Consider the following 18,219-nt stretch of genomic DNA (forward strand, 5'->3'; position numbering starts at 1 on the left):
TTTCATATTTAATGGGCAGTTTATTTGTTTTTCTGACATTCGAAAAGTTTATGATCTTGATAAAAGGAGCAAAACAGGAAAGGCCTTATTGAAACTGACTGACAAGCACATCAATCCGAATTCTTTTGAAAAAATGAAGGTTAAATTAGCTGCCCAATTGTTGAGTCACAGTGTTTATTCTGCCATAATGACACCTTTGGAAACTAGTGAACTTATTTCAAGTACAGCTAAAAACACGGCTAACTTTGATCTAACCACGAACAATTTATTTGATGTCCTGAATAGTACACGTTTACATTCAACAAAACCCTGTTATCGTGTTCTGAGCGATACGAATCCAGAAGTGCTAGAGCTTTAAGCTCAGGATATGATTTATTGGAAAATCTATACAAAGTTAGAAAAAAGGGACATTTGACCAGACCTGATAGCTTTGATGGTTTTCTTCTCACCATTAACTCCGTTAAACAATTTGCAAGTGACCAAAAAAATGAAGGTTTCAATTATTTATTCACAGGCAGACTAATTCAAGATCCACTTGAAACTCAATTTTTTGTTTATCCTCAAAGAGGAGGGTATAACAGAAACCCAACAGTGAAAGCATTTTGAGCTGCATTTAAAATAAATATTGTCGCCAATTAATGGGGCCACCTAGAAGTGCTAATGCAGGCAGTCAACTGGATGATGATGATAATAATATACTGCTTTTACCAACAAATGACAATGAAGCACTCGCTTTATTAAATGTTAAAGAAGAATCCTCATCCGAACAAACGGATTCATCCACCAATTCAATTTCTTCCGAGGTACATTCAAATGATATTATGACGTTAGAAAATTGTTCTGTAGTATATTTTGGCGGTTATGTAATTAAAAAATGTTTAGATCGCTACAATTGCAAAGACTGTAAAGACAGTTTAGAAGCTTCTGATCACTTAAACAGTGGACAAGAGCTTCTTATATACTATAAAAATTATTGTTTAAATGATAAATTTGCATTGAAAACTCCAACAACATTATTGAAAAATTTTACGAAAGAATATCTAGAGGTCATCGTGGGTAGATTCTACATATACTACATTTTTGGTGTTTTTCAGTCTTCTTAACGGAGATTCAGGTTGTTTAGTGGATTTTGTCCATTTCTTTCTGTGGTCAAAATTAAGAGCTACTTTGTATATATTTTTTTGATAACACATAGTCCAAACACTATCATACTTTTTAACAAACATTTTGAGAATTTGAAAAAAGTTTTAATATTACAATAAATTAACACAATTTGTTGGCTATTCGAATTTCCCATTAACAATGTTGCAGCTGTAAAATTCACAAGGAATATATACAGGACCTTACTACTTGTAATCTATGAGAATTATTTCAAACGCTCAGTCTATAATTGTTATAATTTTATATCAACAATTTCATAAAAAGTATAGTTATTATTGTTACTTGATTTAATATTTCTGTTCGATATTTTCTAATAAATTCATTTACTAAAACTTTGAGTGTTTTATTTAGTTATCTAATATGAATGGTGCAATTACCTCTGAGCAGAAATTCACATTGTATTGAAAATATAAAAGTTTAACTCATCCTACTCTATTTATATTGAAATCTGTCTGTTCACAATTTAACTGAAAGTCCAAGCATTGCATAATGCCATAAGATGTTTATTGCCCAACCGACCTCTGACCTGTTAGAACCTTCATGCTAAAAAATTATCATCTAGGTATCTTTAGAATTATAAGCAACAAATAGATTAAGTAAGTTCCGAATATCGACGACTGCATTTCTTCAAGAAAGGACATATTGCACAATTGAAGAATTCTATAATGTCATTAATTGAATTATTAGTACGATATTGTATTATGATACATTTAGTATATTTCATCCCGTTACATTTAAAATATTACTACAGTTAGAACTTTTTACATGTTATTGTTTTTGATTTTATCAAATATATTATCATACAGTACGAAATCGGAACAAAATCCAAAATATTTTTTATAATACGATCCGCCGAGTTCGTGACAATCTGTAACTAAAATGTTTCTGTCTTAGTGTTAAATTATTTCCAGAGAAAGGTTTCAGAAAGTATGGTTTCAAAGAAAATGCGTCATCTCCAACTATGAATGTTCCTTCTGGAAGAATAGCATTTTCCAGATTAGTAAACAATTTAGTAGAATTGCGAAAAACTCCACCATCAGATATTCTTCTATTGCAACCAACATCGATGTATTTGAGTAATTATGATCTACAATGGCCATGAGCACAATACTATTGGTTACTTGGTAATTGTAGTACAAGTTTCCAGCGTCAGCCGGTGCCTTTAAAACTATATGCTTCCCATCAATTGCACCATAAATCCCTGGAATATTCTACCGATCGCGAAATCCCTTTTCGACTTCTTTCCATTCGTCTCTGCCTCGTGGTGTCTGTGAAAATAAATATAATATAATAAATAATAGTAGAACTATTATTAATACAGTGGACCCCCGGTAATTCAGATGTAATTCAACATGCCTATCACTGTTGAATATAGAAACACAAACATTATTTTTATATTAATTTTATAATAAAACGTAGAAGGGGAAAAATGTATTCGTTCATTTTCACATACGAAGTTGCTAGCTCTACTTGTTTTGTACATATGTATTTTGATCTGTAATTTGTCGGATTACTAGGTACTCTTTTTCAAAAAATTCGACTATAGAGGGTCTTAGACAGTACTCTTTAATCCGACAACCGATAGTCCGAGCCTGCCCTTTGTGGAGGCTGGAATAGCATATCTCATGATAGTATCATTCTTTTGAATAGATAATTTGATTGTGTCTAACAAAATATTAAATGACTCCTCGGATATCCTGAAGGCATGAAATTATTCTCTTGGATGTTCTAGTTCTAGTTCTTTTAATAGGCATCTGGAGGTTCCAAGCTCATTTCTTTTACTAATCCATTTTCTTACCCATATACGTTTGGGCTTTTGTATTTCTTCCAAACATATACTGCTAGTTTCGTTAGTAATGAGTATTAATATTGATCGAAAAATATTTTGGTTTGTAACTTGCCGTTTTTGGTTAATTTTAAAATTTTTGAAAACTTACTACTGAGACTCGACTTGCTGCTAATCGATTTCAACTAAACACTGGTCCGTGTAAACGATTGTTTTGGATCGATTTGATTGAGCAAACTCTACTAATTAACTTCACTTGTGTGGACAGTAAACAGACTCGACTAAATTACTTTACACAACTAAATCACTGGCTGCGTCCGAACCGGCCTTACCAAGCTTATTAAATGATATCTGATGTATTTCTATGGTTATTTATCCTCTTACCAATATTTTATGACAGCGTTACTATCGCTACAAATCGATTATCATTCGTCTTGGATATCGATCAATTAAATGTTAACCTAAAAATATAAATTTATATTTGGCAGTTATCATTAGCCGACAAAAGGTTATAACACTGTGTACTGAGTTGACTTGAGTTTAATTTGAAATTAAGATTAAATCTGTTTTATTTATTAGTTCATCATAAAAGTTTTCTCAATATATTTATTATATTACAGGTAGCTCTCTTTTATTCAACGAATTTCATAAAAAATACTTTTTTGTTTATTTTTTGTTCATTAGAAAAAAATGAACACTTTAATAGTTCCTCCTTCTCCAAATTGGTATGAAGCCAACATTTTAGCATGTGCTCCCGACAATACATTAATTTATGGAGCCAAAAATCATATTGTTATATTGGAAAATAGTTTTGAGACAAATAAAGCGGCTGACATCAGAATTATTGCTCATGCCCACACTCAAAAGTAAGAACAACTTTTTAAAACACATACTTGTCTCTGCTTCCATGAAAAATTATTCCATTCATTCCATTGTTAACATTTGTCCAACACAGTCTAAAATTTAACTAACCTGTGTTAAGCTACCTCCATTATTTAAAATTTGTTTAAAATATAATAAGTCTTATTTTATGTTTTTTTTTTGTAAAATATAACTTGTTGAAATAGTTGTTTAGAGAAACATTGATATACTGCAAAAATATTATAGGCACTGTTTTTCTAATTTCTCAACAATATTTTTTAGAGTGTTGGGAGTAACTTTGAACAAAAATTGGGGAGAGCCAAAAAAATGGGCAGTTTCAATATCTGATGATAAGACAGTAAAGATATGGGAAGTAACAACTGGTAAAAAGCATTTGGATCATGATAAACATGTATGTAAATTATAATTAGATCTTTTATATAAACAGGTTAAAACATAAGTAATATGAGATCCAAATTTTACCAACAATCTTTGAGTTCTAGGATATTGATGCCTTTTTAAAGGCTAAAATGATTAAATGTTGAATTTCAGCTCTCTGATAAAAAAGTGATAGCAGCTGCATTTGCTGGAGATGATAGAGTAGTTAGCGTATCAGAAGATGGAAATATTGTAGTTTGGAATGTTGCACTAAATGATACAACTGAAATAAAAAATATTTTTGGAACAAAAGTTACTATAACTTGTATGTCCACTTGTCCACATGCAAATTGGCTCACTGCATTTGGTCTTAAAAGTGGTTTAGTAGTTGTTACAGATATAAGAAGTAAGTATTTCTATTTATAATTATTCAAATAACTACAGGTTATTTTACAACCAAATTTTCCGAGCTTTCTAATATATGAATTGTACGACTGCCGCCGTTCAAGCTGCTATTTCTGGTGATGTGGACATATTTCTCCATGCTCAATTTATCAGCGGAATCAAAGACAATTCGATTAGGGAGCTGTTTTTGCAGTCTGACTTGCAAACGTTTGATGATATTGTCGCTAAAGCACAGACATTGGAAGCTTCGAAATTAGATAGTTGGGAGATGTCAACCTCAAAGAATGGGCCAACTCAAGGAGTGCACAAGTACCACTCTAAATCATGCCCCACATCAAGGTCGCGCATTCGAGAGGGGTCCCACCACCAAGACTCTCTATCTAAGCAAAAGTCAAAATCACGCTTGCCTCTCGCCAAATTAGGGATTGCCAACCTTTGCCTGTGGTGTGCTAGAGACAATCACTCTACCAGCGAATGTCGCACAAAAAAATCTAGCTTAAAATGTTAGCCATAAAGGTCACATTGTTAAAATTTGCATTAAAATACTTCTCAAAAATCAGAAACATGATTCCAACTTGCCAAATTTCTTTAGGATGATGACTTCGATGACCTGATATGCCTAGACCTGCATTTAAAGACGATGCTCAAACATTTCTAGGCATGATCACATTATGCCCGTTTTATACCGATCCAACCTTACCTTTGGTTTTGTCTTGCGAGCCCTGTAGGGGCTGCTGATGTCTTATCACATGAAATAGACGGTAATTTACGCCCCATTGCTTATGCCTCAAGGGCACTTACCCCAGCATAGCACAATTACCCTCAATTACTCAGAGAAGCTATTGCTGTCGTTTTTGCAGTTGGCCATTATTTCAACTACTTATTTGGTAGAAATTTCAAAATCGAAATTGACAACAAACCGTTGAGCAAAATCATCAGTCCTAGAGCTAAACTTCCTGATATAACTGCCGATAGACTTTTAAGGTATGCAACAGATCTTTCTGCGTTCAACCACAACGTAGTGCTCAAGAGCCGACCCAGATTGTTTTTCCAAAGCTCCGGTTTATCAGGCGACAATTTCAGCTGACGCCGCTCTCAATCTTGAAATTTCTTACATTTCTTACAACAACCGAAAGCAGTGGAAACTTGGCACCATTCTCAAGAAGTTTGCAAGATTTTACTACATCGTTCAGATCGACGATCAACAAGAACGCCACATTGACAAGCTTCGGCGTTCAGAAATTCCAAAGAAGAAGGTTTACTTTGTCCCTGAACCAGAGGGAGATGATTTGCAAGCTACCTCGACTGCTCATTCTCCTCCAAACCTACATGACTTTCAACCTATTCATGATCCAGATTCTGACCGTACTCAACGGGGGAGACCTTCAAGTTCCTGCCCGAGTCAAACTCCCAACACCAGAGGTTCCAGTTGCAGGGGCCGCTCCAGAGCCTCCCACTACTAAGGTCAGGCGTTCCAAAGCAGTGTCATTGTGAAATTAGACCAATAATAAGATGATACACGTCTGCGTAGTTTGCAGTCACTTTTTTAGTACTTCACGTTTTTCAAGTCATCTAACATTGTGTCATATAAAGAAACTACTGTCAAAAAAGTCAGTGTTCATCCAATTTCACTTTTGTGTTCGTCTACACCTTAATAGCAAGCCCGTGGAATCAGCTACCAAAACACGTCTTTCCCGAATACTACAACATACAGAAGTTTAAGATCAATATCCACAGGCACCTCTACATGGCAGGCACCACTCGAACTACTCAAGTGCAATAGGGTTTACCCTCTTGTGCATGCTTTTTACATAAAAAAAATATTGATCAAAGTGTTTCTGCTGGTCTAACATTTTAGTTTACTTTTTTAGAAAGTGGCAAACTTTTGTATAAAATGAGAGGCCATGATAAACCTGTCATTTCATTATCATGGTGTCCAGTGCCTATCAATATATTCCCAAAAAATCCTAACAATTATGTTGGCCAAAAGAAGAGAGTTGAAACCTCAAACAACAGAAACGATATAAAAGAAGAAATCACGTTTGTCCAAAATAAAGAAACAGGAATGGATACTCATCCTTTATTGAAAGTTTATGATTCAAGTGATGAGGAATTTCTCAAAGAATGTGAAATTCTCAAGAATAAAATGTTAGGTAACTTTATTAATACTAATGTATTACTAGTGAAGATAAATATTTATAATTGGCATTGATCAAGTAATAATTAAATTTAATTTTCTATACTACTACCACTACACCAACACTCACAATTACACTGTCTGACGTGCGTTTCGATAACCAAGTTATCGTCTTCAGAGACTGAAGGTGAATCGGAATTGTGAATGTTGGTGTAGTGGTAGTGTAAACAGTGTGTTCAATATTAATATTGCCAACAGTTCCAAAAATTCCAACATAGTTAATTTTCTATGTTTATTTACTTGTTTAATTTGACTACTTAGTAAAATTACATTTATAATTTATCATAACAAATATTACAACTGTGAGAAATGTGCTTCTGTTTGTATTGTGAGGAAAAATACTTTCAAAGAAAAACTTGAGTATATAAGTAAATTTTCTCAAAATTAACAAAAACTGGTGTGAACGTTTTGTACAAAAATTTAGTTATGTAATTACACTTTGTAATCTGTTCAAGCATGTAATTGCTTTAACTATATATTTTTATTATGTTTACCATACCTACTATTCAAATTGGTAAGATTATTTTAAAAAATGGTTAAACTGATCTCGAACATCACTAGTGTACTATAAGATACCTCTCAAGAGTAGCTATTATTGTCACTACATTTCAAACCATCTCGAACGTTTCTTTTCAGTATTTTTGGTATGGTTTTTCCAATGCCAAAGTAATCTTGTAAATTTAAGATTTATTTATTATTTTAGTTTATATGTGGTAGTTAATATCTTCAAGGTATATTTGATTGTAGGCACTCCAGAAAATGTTAGTTCTCCAAATGACACTGTTGATAGTTCTGAAGAAAAATTGAATCAGTTAATAGACAAAAGTATATTAGAGAAAAATGGTAATGATCTTATTAATAATTTGGAAGAAATTATTGGAAATTTGAATGATTGTCACAACATTACTGATGATGAGAAGTTATATGTTTCAAATGATAGTATCTGCATAAGTAAGGAAAGGGAAATTGATCCTAGAAAACCAGAAGCAGAACAAAGCATTACTGAAACATTGAAAGAGACAGATGGACATATAAATTTGTCAGATGAAAATATACAAAATACTGAAGAAAAACAAAGTAGTATTGAAATTACACCTCAGACAACTGACGAAGCAGAAACGACAGATAAAATTGAATCAAACGAGTTAAAATCAACAGAAGATATTTACCAAAATGCACAAAAACATGAATTTGTGTCGAAACAACAAAATGGGAATGAAATAGAAAACATATCCCAAACAAATACTGAATATGTTACTGCAAAATCAAACCAAGAAGGAAGTAGCCCCTCTCAACAAGCACTTAAACTCAAATCTTCTGCAAAAGAAGAGGAACCTAGAAAAGAATTTTTGTTGGCTTCTTCTGCCAAAGAAAGGTAATTTTTTGTTTTTTATTTTCTTTCTTTTCAGAAACAAACATTGATTTTTTTTTGGCAAGATTGCAACAGTTTACATTTTTGGATTATATGCTATTTAAATCCCTTATTAATACTTCTGCTGATGATGTTTTTAACTGTAGTCCTATGTATTAGAATGTGAATTTTTTTTAAACACTCATAAGTATAGATTAATGTACAACTATCAGAAATGTGTTATATATCGATTAATTCAGATAGAAGAACAGCTATCAAAAAACTGAGTTTATATGTTATCGACTCAAACCAAAGGCTGGGGCGTTTCAGAAGAAGGATGAGCATTCTGGCAATAACTTTCTCTCAAACAAACATGATCATGTAAATTAACAAAGTTTTTAATAGATTATTTTTGCTTTTAGTAATATTTATATTTGGAGAGCTGGTACTGACGGCAGAATGGAAACATTCATCTCACTTTCTGGCAAATTTTACAATCGTAAGAATAGGGCACTATTTGATAAGATATGGATAGCATTAAATTGGGTTACTCCTACAGTGTTATTGACTTCTTCAAAAGATTTTGAACTATTGGCATGGAATTTGCCAAAACCTAAAGAGTAAGATTATTTTATAGAATTTTCTAGATCTACCAAAAATTGATTTTTTTACACATAATCTTTTCGCTTTAATTATTTTTACCCTATATATAAGTTCCAACACCACATAAGTAATTTTTTGGCAAATACATTTTGATACCATTTACTAGACAATAGAAAGATTCATTCTTTAAATCAGTCTCAAACAAACATCTTGTCTTGGTTTGGTAATGCTGTCCTTGCAATTTTGCACTCTACTAGTTTTGACATATGTGGTGTTACAACTTGAGCGATGAAATAATTTTCCTCTCACTAAAGCATAATATCATGAATTTGTAATCTTTTTTTTAGCCATATGAGCAGCTACTCAATAATACACAATGAACATGCAGCTTTATTATTTTCAATATCTTCTTCAACTATTCTGTTGAATGAATATAACTGGAAGGATGGACCAAAAGTTAGTAATGCGTGGTCTGTATCTCAAGATCGACTGTTGATCAATACAAGAATTACAGATAAAACAATTCTTTCCCATTACTCAACATTAGGTGGCCACATTGAATGTATGCAGCTATCTCCCTTAGATCCCAACAGGTAAACAAATATGTTTTTCAAATTTAATATTGGATATTTTACTAAGTATAAATGTTTGTGGATACACACAAGTAATTAATCCAACGATTTTTTATTTGAAATTATGAAAATTTCATTGCAATACCTTATGATTTATGACCCTTCATTTTTTATATAAAATTTTTAATATCAGTTATGATGTTCTGCAGTAACGCCCATTCAATATTAATTGATGCAAAGCGCTGAATGACTGTAGTGTACTAGAAAATCCATCTAATAATGAATACAGACAATGTCCAAAGAAGTTATCCTCTACAAATATATTGTACTGTTCTTATTTATGTTTATAGTTTACTTAAAGTAATTTATTTATACATTAATGATTCCTTCCATGCTTAACTATTCACTAATATTTATGTACCGGGTGTCCCAATAAGAATGGCTCCTGGCCATATCCCAGGAACTGTTTATAGTACAGCTTCGGAAAAAAAATTAAACAAACGTGACTTCGAGAAAAACCTGTCACCGGGAAAATGATGGGCGACAATTTAAACATTTAGGTCGTCACTAGCGAGGTACCTTAAGTTATATTTCCATTTTAACTACTGCAGTTTCCCGGTGACAGCATGAGTAATATTGACAAAATAATTGGAACTATTATTAATAGAACAAGGAAAGACAATTTTGAGGAGTCAGAAAATGTTAAAATCCGTTCACTAAACCCGGAGTAATTTATGTTTAAAGGAAAATTTACACATTTCTTAGGATATTTCTTAATACGAAAAAGATATCGACATGCAGTTTTTACTATTCTGTTGCTACTTTGGTCTATTTTTATATTATATAATATTAATTAAAACTGCATGTTTCTATTTAACATTTTTCAAGGATAGCTAGATTTAAAAAAAAGCGTCCTCTAGCGTATACGTTACTCATTCGGTTGTTTCGAAATTATAACTCTTACATTGGTAGAAAGTAGAAAGTTTGCATAGATAGGGTAAGTAGAACTGGACTTACAGGCGTTTTTTCATAATAAAGTTCCCGCTTCCCCCCACCTCTTATTTGAAGAGATAGACCAGAACTTTAATCAAATATACTAATATATTTATTTACGCCTTCTAGCGGTGGAACTACAACTCTGTAAATAATTTCCAGGTTTTTCTCGAGGTCACTTTTGTTAAATTTTTTTTTTCCCGAAGCTGTCTATAAACGGTTCCCGAGATATGGCCGAGAGTCATTCTTATTGGGACACCCGGTACACAATTAACATCTAATTTAAATTTACTTTTTAGTTAACTAGTCTTTACTAGTCTAACATGTCTTAGAAATTGTCTCTATAAAAATAGTTACTGAAAATTATACAAACTGTAGCTTTAATAACATATTAGAACAGTATCGGTTTCACGGTCTCTAACAGCGGACGAGTTTTTAAAATGTAACTAGGTGTAATGGATTATTGTTTATAATGTGAATAATTCCTGCAAATATTTTCAAAAAACTTATTATCTATAAACATACGTGAGTTTAACAACTGATGTAAACAATCTGATTGATGTCTTCAATTAGTATCTATGTGTTAAATACATTACAATGTTTTATTGTTCCATTTGTTAATTGACTAGTCTCTCTCCAATAACCTTAGTGGTTGGGTGGTTAGGTTTATGCCATTAGGAGTAAATAAACATTTGAATTCGAAAACTAAGAGTTATTTTTCATAAGTTCATTGGAGGTTCTTTGTTTAGAAAAAATATAATTTATCATCCTATGTAACATATTGGTTCTATAATATATTTCTTAGGTTGGCCATCGGTTCTACAGACAGTTCTGTCAGAGTTTGGGATCTAAGTCGTCCCCATACTACAAATATAAGAATGTTAAACTTCTACCATAAAATTCAAAGTAAAGTATCAGCTATAGCATGGCATCCGACTAATGAATCAATATTGGCGTTTGCAACAGCCGAAGGAAGAGTAAGTTTACCATACAACTATTGATTCTGTTGACTTAAGGAACTACATTGCAATAACTTTGATTTATCACCTTCAGGTAGTAAATTTGAATATATTGTCAATTCTGTTTTATTCAAGATTTTTTTTCCTTTTATCAAACATCATTATTCATTTTGAATATTTTTTTATTTCAAAATTTTTCCTATATAGATCTCACTCTAAATACATGGATTGTATTTACTGACAGCCCTTAATGACCTTTGTATTTACTATTGTTTTGAAAAACGTTTTTGAGAAACACATTTATCAAAAGTGCTTCCACAACTTGTATAATAATATTAACTGAAACCTTGAATGCTTAGATTTTGTTGAAAAAGATGGAAAAACATTCACATATACACATAATACCTATAAGAACTTTTCAGAACCTTACTCGCGTTCGGGTAGATCATCTGATAGCGAATCTTTACCCAGAACAAGATTCCGATCACAATTTTTGAATGTCACGTTCAATTTTAGGTGGAAATTTGGAATTTAAAACATGATATACAAGAACTTTTGATTTTTATGATTTTTTTGTATATCAACTCTTCCATAATATTTATTTAGTTGTATAATGGATTCTATAAGTTTCATAATTGATATTGAGCAGTGATCAACTATTCACTCCCTCACACACCAAAGTTAAATATTAATAAGCTGCTTATGAGAATTAATAGTAGACAGCAATTTAAGGGTGATAAATAATTTTTAATGTTCAAAAACCATAGACAAATGATACAACCCATCAGTTGATCGCATTTACCCACCCGTCCACCAGGGTAGTAAGAATCATATCTTATGATTACGAACCGATAAACCTATTAGTTTCCAACAATAATGAACTTGATTCGGGTTAGTTTCCGAACATCCAGATCATAATCGTGTTAAACCGATTATAGTTTCCGAAAAGTTCTATAGTAAGTCTACCATAATAATATTACTATTAGTAAAAGTGTGGCTTTGATTGAATTGCTACAATTTAAACAGTAACATAACATAAAATATTTTTGTATTATTTGCAGGTAGGTTATGTGGATCCAAATTCAAAGTTAAAACCTTCAGTACTTCTTTCACAATACTTTAAATCCCAAATTTACAAACTCGAATGGGGCCCAATTAATGGGTATCAAGGAAAATTTGGTTTATATGCAATAGGCGAAGGGTGTATTGTATACTTCAATCTTGAGAACAGAACAGGCCGAGGTAAGTATATAAGAAAACATTGATGACCAAATAAAATTATAATTTAAAACATAATTCTACAATTTAGTTCAAATTTTCAAATAAAATAACTAATTGTAACTAAATGATTTCCATGAAATATTGAAGCTTTAATCAATTTATTGTTCCAAAAACAATCCTTAATTTCTAATTTAGTTGTAAATTTGAGTACGAATTTAAATATTCAATTACATTAATTAATAATTGTATCATTGTTAGGATTATAAAAAAATTGATTCTTACTTGACTTATCAAATGAGAAGTTAAACACCACTTATAAGTAAATTTGCACTATTTTCAGATCCAACTGTGATTCCTACACCTGAAAATACATTTATCTACTCATTCGGATGGAAACCTGACTATTCGCAATTATTTGTCGTCGCCAGGACTGGATTCATAATAGTATATTCCCCAAAATTAAAGATAATTTGTAAGCATTATTTCTCCTATCGCATATATGATATTATATGGCATCCAAACGCTTCTGATAACACATCTGATTATTACAACTGGTTGGCTACTATTGGAAATTCAAAAAATGTTTTTGTTTATAAGTTTGACATTGAATGTGGTAACAACGATAACAATATTATTAATATTTATCAGAGTGAATCAGATATCAATTCTGTCGTTTGGAGTCCCTATGTTCCTAGTCAGATGATGGTGAGCTGTGAAATGGGAATTGTACAGGTATGATTCAATTTACTGTTTTCACTTCATAATTTCTATACTATTTTAGAATTTGACATTTGTAATTCCATTTGCTGGGAAACTGAATTGAAGTGTCAACAAAAATATATTTCTGGTCCATCTAAATTTAAACTCATACAAAATTTCTGAACTAATTTTATATGAAAACCATAAAATATAATTGTTTTCAAAATTGGAATTCATTGTTGTTCTCTGTTGTTCTTTTTTAGATATGGGATGTTATAAAAGGTGAATATCTTGCTACATTTATCAACTGTAATAACTATGAACCTGTCACTGCTGCAATTTGGAGTCCAATCGACCCAGATTATGTTATTTCAGCTGGCAAGGATAATACATTAAAAATTTGGAAGATATCTGAATATCCACCACTAAATGAAAAAGGTTGGTAAACACTATTTTGTGTTCGAAAGCTGTATTTTTAACAAAAATTGCTAATTTTATAAAGAATAAGCAGGAATTGTGTGTAAAAATTATTTCTCTAGGTAAGAGAGATGCTTTATACATGTAATGGATAAACTTATTTTGCTTAAGTACAACCAAAACAACAATTTTTTTAACATCAAAATTTGTGTTAACAATTTTACAGAATGTATGTGACTATCATTGTTTTATTATTTCTTAGAAATAGCGACAACACGAAAAATTGCAATAAAGGAGATTTCGACAAGTAGGACTAATGTGGCACTGAAAAAAGGGGAAAATGATACAATCGCTCAAAAAGAAAAGAAAACTAAAAGCCTTTTGCTTCCTAAATTTTATTATCTCAGGGATAATTCTGTATCCTCTGATCTCCGAAGGCTGCTTCAATGGAAAGAAGATCCAGAAAGTGTTGCACCAATGCCTAGTTATTGTACAAATGAAGTTTTAAACATATTTGGATCTGATGAAACAATGAGAGAAGTTATAGAGAAAAACGGTGAGTAATTTAATTTGAAACAGGAATTTTATATTGCAAGAACGACTATAATGAATAATGATTTGATTTCAGAAAATTGCCTGAAGCAAAAGGGAAAACATGTTTTAAGTTCAACATTATCTTTATTTAGAGGAGACATTACTGCTCAAGTGAAAGAAGCTATAGACGAGAAAAGAGTAGATCGTTGGATTATATCTTTAGCACCCATGGCATCAACAAAGTAAGTAGCAATTGTACAAGTTCTCAATAAACCTTAGGGTTTTAGTGTAATGTAACCTTTTATCTTCAACAATATTATAAAACCACAAGTTTTTTCTTTTTCTTCATTAAATTGTACAAAATTTCAGTTTTTAAAGCTTTATCCTTTATCCTTAAAGATAAAACTAAATTTGAGTTCTGCCAATTGTATGAAATGAAAAATTTATTTCAATAATACTTTCTAGTTGATTTGAAAAATAAAGCGGGAAGTTTCATGTTGTTCTTAATAAGTAGCAACATGATAAAACACATTTATCCTATCTATAAATATAAAAAATTGCTGGTAATCTGAAAATCACAAAAATAATTTATGGTGAATGTTCAATAATCACTTCTGATTCTATAAATAACATAAGTAGTTTTTGGAGGATATGACTTATAAATCACTACTACACAATAAATATGCCAGAAGTACAGCAAAATAATTAGATACATAATAGCTTATGTGAATGAGCTTACATAATAGCAATTGCTTTCAATCGTCTTTTTTTTTCAGAAATACTAGAAATCTGACTTAGAAAATTTTTGGCTAACTCAAAATCCCTTGTTTAGTATATAATTTTTATATATGTGTAGAACTTTTTCAATTTTTTGTGTATTGTTTTTAGATTATGGCAGTTGGCATGTGAGACATATGCTGATCAATTGTCAGAAGAACCTGGAGCCGATGTAGTCGAAACAGCTACTTATTATCTAGCCTGTCATAAAGTTCAAAAAGCAATTGACATTCTTTGTGAAGCTAATATGCATCGAGAGGCATATACTCTTGTAAAATGTCGAATGTTGGGAAAAGAAGTTGAACATGAGATTTTAGGGAGATGGGCAAAACAGGCTGAAATAGATGGCAACTTTGAACAAGCTGCTCAATGGTTAGTTATTTTCTTTAATAATTGTGCATAAAGTACCTTGATTTGGTTTCACAGAAAATTAAAGATAAACATTAGTAATAGTTAAATACACAGGGTAGCAGAACATTTTTTATTTATTAATTTGCAATTAATCAGAAAGTCGAATGTTATGCTGATATGAAAGATATATGATCAACTATCCGGAAATAAAAAGGTCTTTTCCACAGTTTGCTGCGATAACCGAAATTTTAGTATTGGTTGCCGGTTTTTCATTTCTTTAATTTTTGAGCTCTAATAATATTTTTACTGAAAAAATAAAAGAATTTCAATTGCAGTGTTCAGTATGAATATCATCAACAGTTTTGTAATCGGTATCAGGTTTCATTTAAAGCTTCAGTATTTATTTGAGAATTTTGTTTTTTTACCCCAGAATTGTTAGATGAGTAATATTTTAAAACTGAATGTGACTTTTCCTTCGACTAGTTAATAAAAACATTTCCAAAACATAAAACTTCACAACATCTTTCTATCTAGTTTTTTAGGCTAAATGATTTAAGATAGAGCATAGACCTTTTTGTTAATTAAATTAAGATGTTTGTAAATAATATAAATAAACAAAATATTCATATTGTTTTGTATATAGGCATATTTGTATTGCTTTAGAAAGATGGTTCCAATCCTTAAATCTTGAACTGTTTTAAATTTGTAATAATCAAAGAATGAGCTTTTAATACATTTTTGAAAACATAATTTCAATGTAAAAATGTGTTAAATATTAACTGTTTATATTTATATGATTCTGTTTGCAGAAAGTTCATTTCTTAAACATAGGTTATTTTTAGCTTAATCTCAATGAGTAAATATGAAAATGCTGCTTCTTTACTCATAAGAAGATCAGATGTAAATATATTAGAATTCGCTGTTGATCTGACATCAAGAATAGATAACGAACAACTGCACAATGCAGCCGTTTCTAAATTAAAGCAAGTTAAAGAAATGTCAGTTAACGAAAAGAGCAATGATGATACACATTTACCCACAATACAGGATGCGGTATTGAAACAAAATATATCTAATGATGCAGTAAATAGTGAACAATTGGATGAATCTCAAAATTCGTCCAGTATCAATACAGAATCAGAGGAGATATACACAGCTACCTCAGTCAGTGACCACAACATAATTCCAGAAGATGATTTAATCACTACTTCAGAAAGTAAGATGGAAATTAAAAAAAAATCTCTAGAACTTGACAAAATTGATTTTAATAACGACACTACTAACCACATTGTTGAGGTACAAAAAGTTCAGACTGATTAGAATAATGATGAAGCATATTTTTTTACTGAATTATATTTTATTTTTCACTGTGTTGACATTATGATATTAAGTTTTCATTTTTATAATAATAAAAGAATAAGTTGTTTTATTTGTTGATCTGAAAATTAATTTTTTAATTATTTTTTCACCTATCTGAATATTATACCTTTTTTCACTTTGTTAAAGCTGTAATATAAATAAATCAAAGTAAATTCCATTAATTCCCTACATATTTTAAACCATAAGTCCCCCGTCGTGCCACTGTCTCGTTACCTATAAATTTAAAAACCATTGATGAGATTCTTATTATGGTTGACATATAGAATGATTAATAGGTATTTAGAAATCTAATTTGTATAAATTGACAATAAATTCAGAAAATGACTGAAAAGTCAAATAGACTGGGTAAAAAATAAGTAATTCCAGTGATGAATAAACAAATACTCCACCAGATATTGGCTTAGCCGCAAAGAAGGAAGATAACACATCATTACCTCAATAATCAATAAGTAAATATGCATTTTGTTTGCTTATATTAAAAAAATACCAAGTAAAAATAAGCCATCGAATCTTTAGACAACATATTCAATGTTAAGAACAATGATAATTATTAAAAGTAACATGATATTTCAAGTACCTTAAATTGTGTTACTTTCTTAAATTACAATCAACCGGATATAAGACTAAAAAATCAAATATAAATTTTAATTTCTGAGTCAATAATAAAGTTTATTTACAACCAGATTAATTTTTTTTATCCATTCTAGATAAATATTTTTAATTAAAAAATATAACACATTGGCAAATAATACCTATTTAATGGTAAACAATAAAAACAACAACAAACTATTTATTGAAATGAAGCCCACATTTTGTCGTTTTAGGAATGCGCCAACAGTTTCCCATTTTTCGAAATATCAGTTTTTTCTTCAATTTGTAAAGGTGCACTTTTGGAACTGGTATTCTTCATATTTTTTTCTTAGCACCACTTCCTACATAATTCAATAGCTTTTAGGTAGCGATGCAGCAGCCTGTCGTATTTCTGGAGGGGTACAATCCATAAATTCTTCATAGGATGACATTTTTCTGAATTTATTATTCGCGAACTTATTCTGAGAAAAATGCCTGGTAATTTTTTGTTGAATGTAATATCAATCATTTAAAAGTAGTAGGTGTCAACATAATGCTGTATATTATCTTGATTGATTTGTGGTAGATCAGCTTGTTAACGTACGTGTATACAGAGGGAAATATGGTTGGTTCAATCTCCGTTTTTTATTGTTGACATTAATTGTACATAGTAATTGTCATAAAATTTAGTATAGGTGTTGAATTTTATAATTTCTGGAGAATGTCGTCAAGAATTGAAAAATTTAAGGATAAATCATTTAAGAGATTTAGAAAATGAATTTCAAGTTAATGTAATGTAATTCCTGGTATGTTTTATGAGTTCTCCAAAAAATATGTTCTACTTAGAACCCCCAGATATCGAACAATTTTTTGTTAATGATCAAAAAGGAAAATATACCATACAAGTAGTCGGAATTAATAAAATTGTTAATCAGCCAAAAATAATTGCTGAGTTTTTAAAATTGCCAGATGCGAATTTATGTACGGGGCACTGTTTCTGCAGA

At 30.8% G+C, this 18,219-nt stretch overlaps 1 protein-coding gene and 1 long non-coding RNA gene across 2 annotated transcripts; one reads left to right on the forward strand and one right to left on the reverse strand.

Moving 5' to 3' along the window:
• Nucleotides 1-3,387: 3,387 nt before the first annotated feature.
• LOC130900455 (gem-associated protein 5-like) lies at nucleotides 3,388-16,802 on the forward strand. Its single transcript, XM_057811087.1, has 16 exons — nucleotides 3,388-3,567; nucleotides 3,632-3,813; nucleotides 4,091-4,220; nucleotides 4,361-4,592; nucleotides 6,463-6,744; nucleotides 7,536-8,163; nucleotides 8,562-8,759; nucleotides 9,090-9,335; nucleotides 11,113-11,284; nucleotides 12,328-12,508; nucleotides 12,828-13,219; nucleotides 13,450-13,624; nucleotides 13,866-14,159; nucleotides 14,232-14,379; nucleotides 15,026-15,286; nucleotides 16,108-16,802. The coding sequence occupies exons 2-16, from the start codon at nucleotides 3,638-3,640 to the stop codon at nucleotides 16,583-16,585; spliced, it is 3,993 nt and encodes a 1,330-aa protein (XP_057667070.1). The 5' UTR covers nucleotides 3,388-3,567; nucleotides 3,632-3,637; the 3' UTR covers nucleotides 16,586-16,802.
• LOC130900457 (uncharacterized) lies at nucleotides 16,610-17,268 on the reverse strand. The gene is made up of 3 exons (XR_009060185.1): nucleotides 17,223-17,268; nucleotides 16,752-16,858; nucleotides 16,610-16,703 (listed from the first exon to the last, which is right to left on the reverse strand). It is a non-coding gene; the product is annotated as an uncharacterized LOC130900457 (long non-coding RNA).
• Nucleotides 17,269-18,219: the final 951 nt, after the last annotated feature.

This window comes from Diorhabda carinulata, chromosome X, assembly GCF_026250575.1.
Source record: "Diorhabda carinulata isolate Delta chromosome X, icDioCari1.1, whole genome shotgun sequence".
NCBI lineage: Eukaryota > Metazoa > Arthropoda > Insecta > Coleoptera > Chrysomelidae > Diorhabda > Diorhabda carinulata.

Coding starts and splice junctions, on each gene's coding strand:
- LOC130900455 (XM_057811087.1), top strand. CDS start 3,638: ATGAACACTTTAATAGTTCCTCCTTCTCCAAATTGGTATGAAGCCAAC. Junction 8,760..9,089: donor AATTTGCCAAAACCTAAAGA/GTAAGATTATTT, acceptor TCTTTTTTTTAG/CCATATGAGCAGCTACTCAA. Junction 12,509..12,827: donor TGAGAACAGAACAGGCCGAG/GTAAGTATATAA, acceptor CACTATTTTCAG/ATCCAACTGTGATTCCTACA.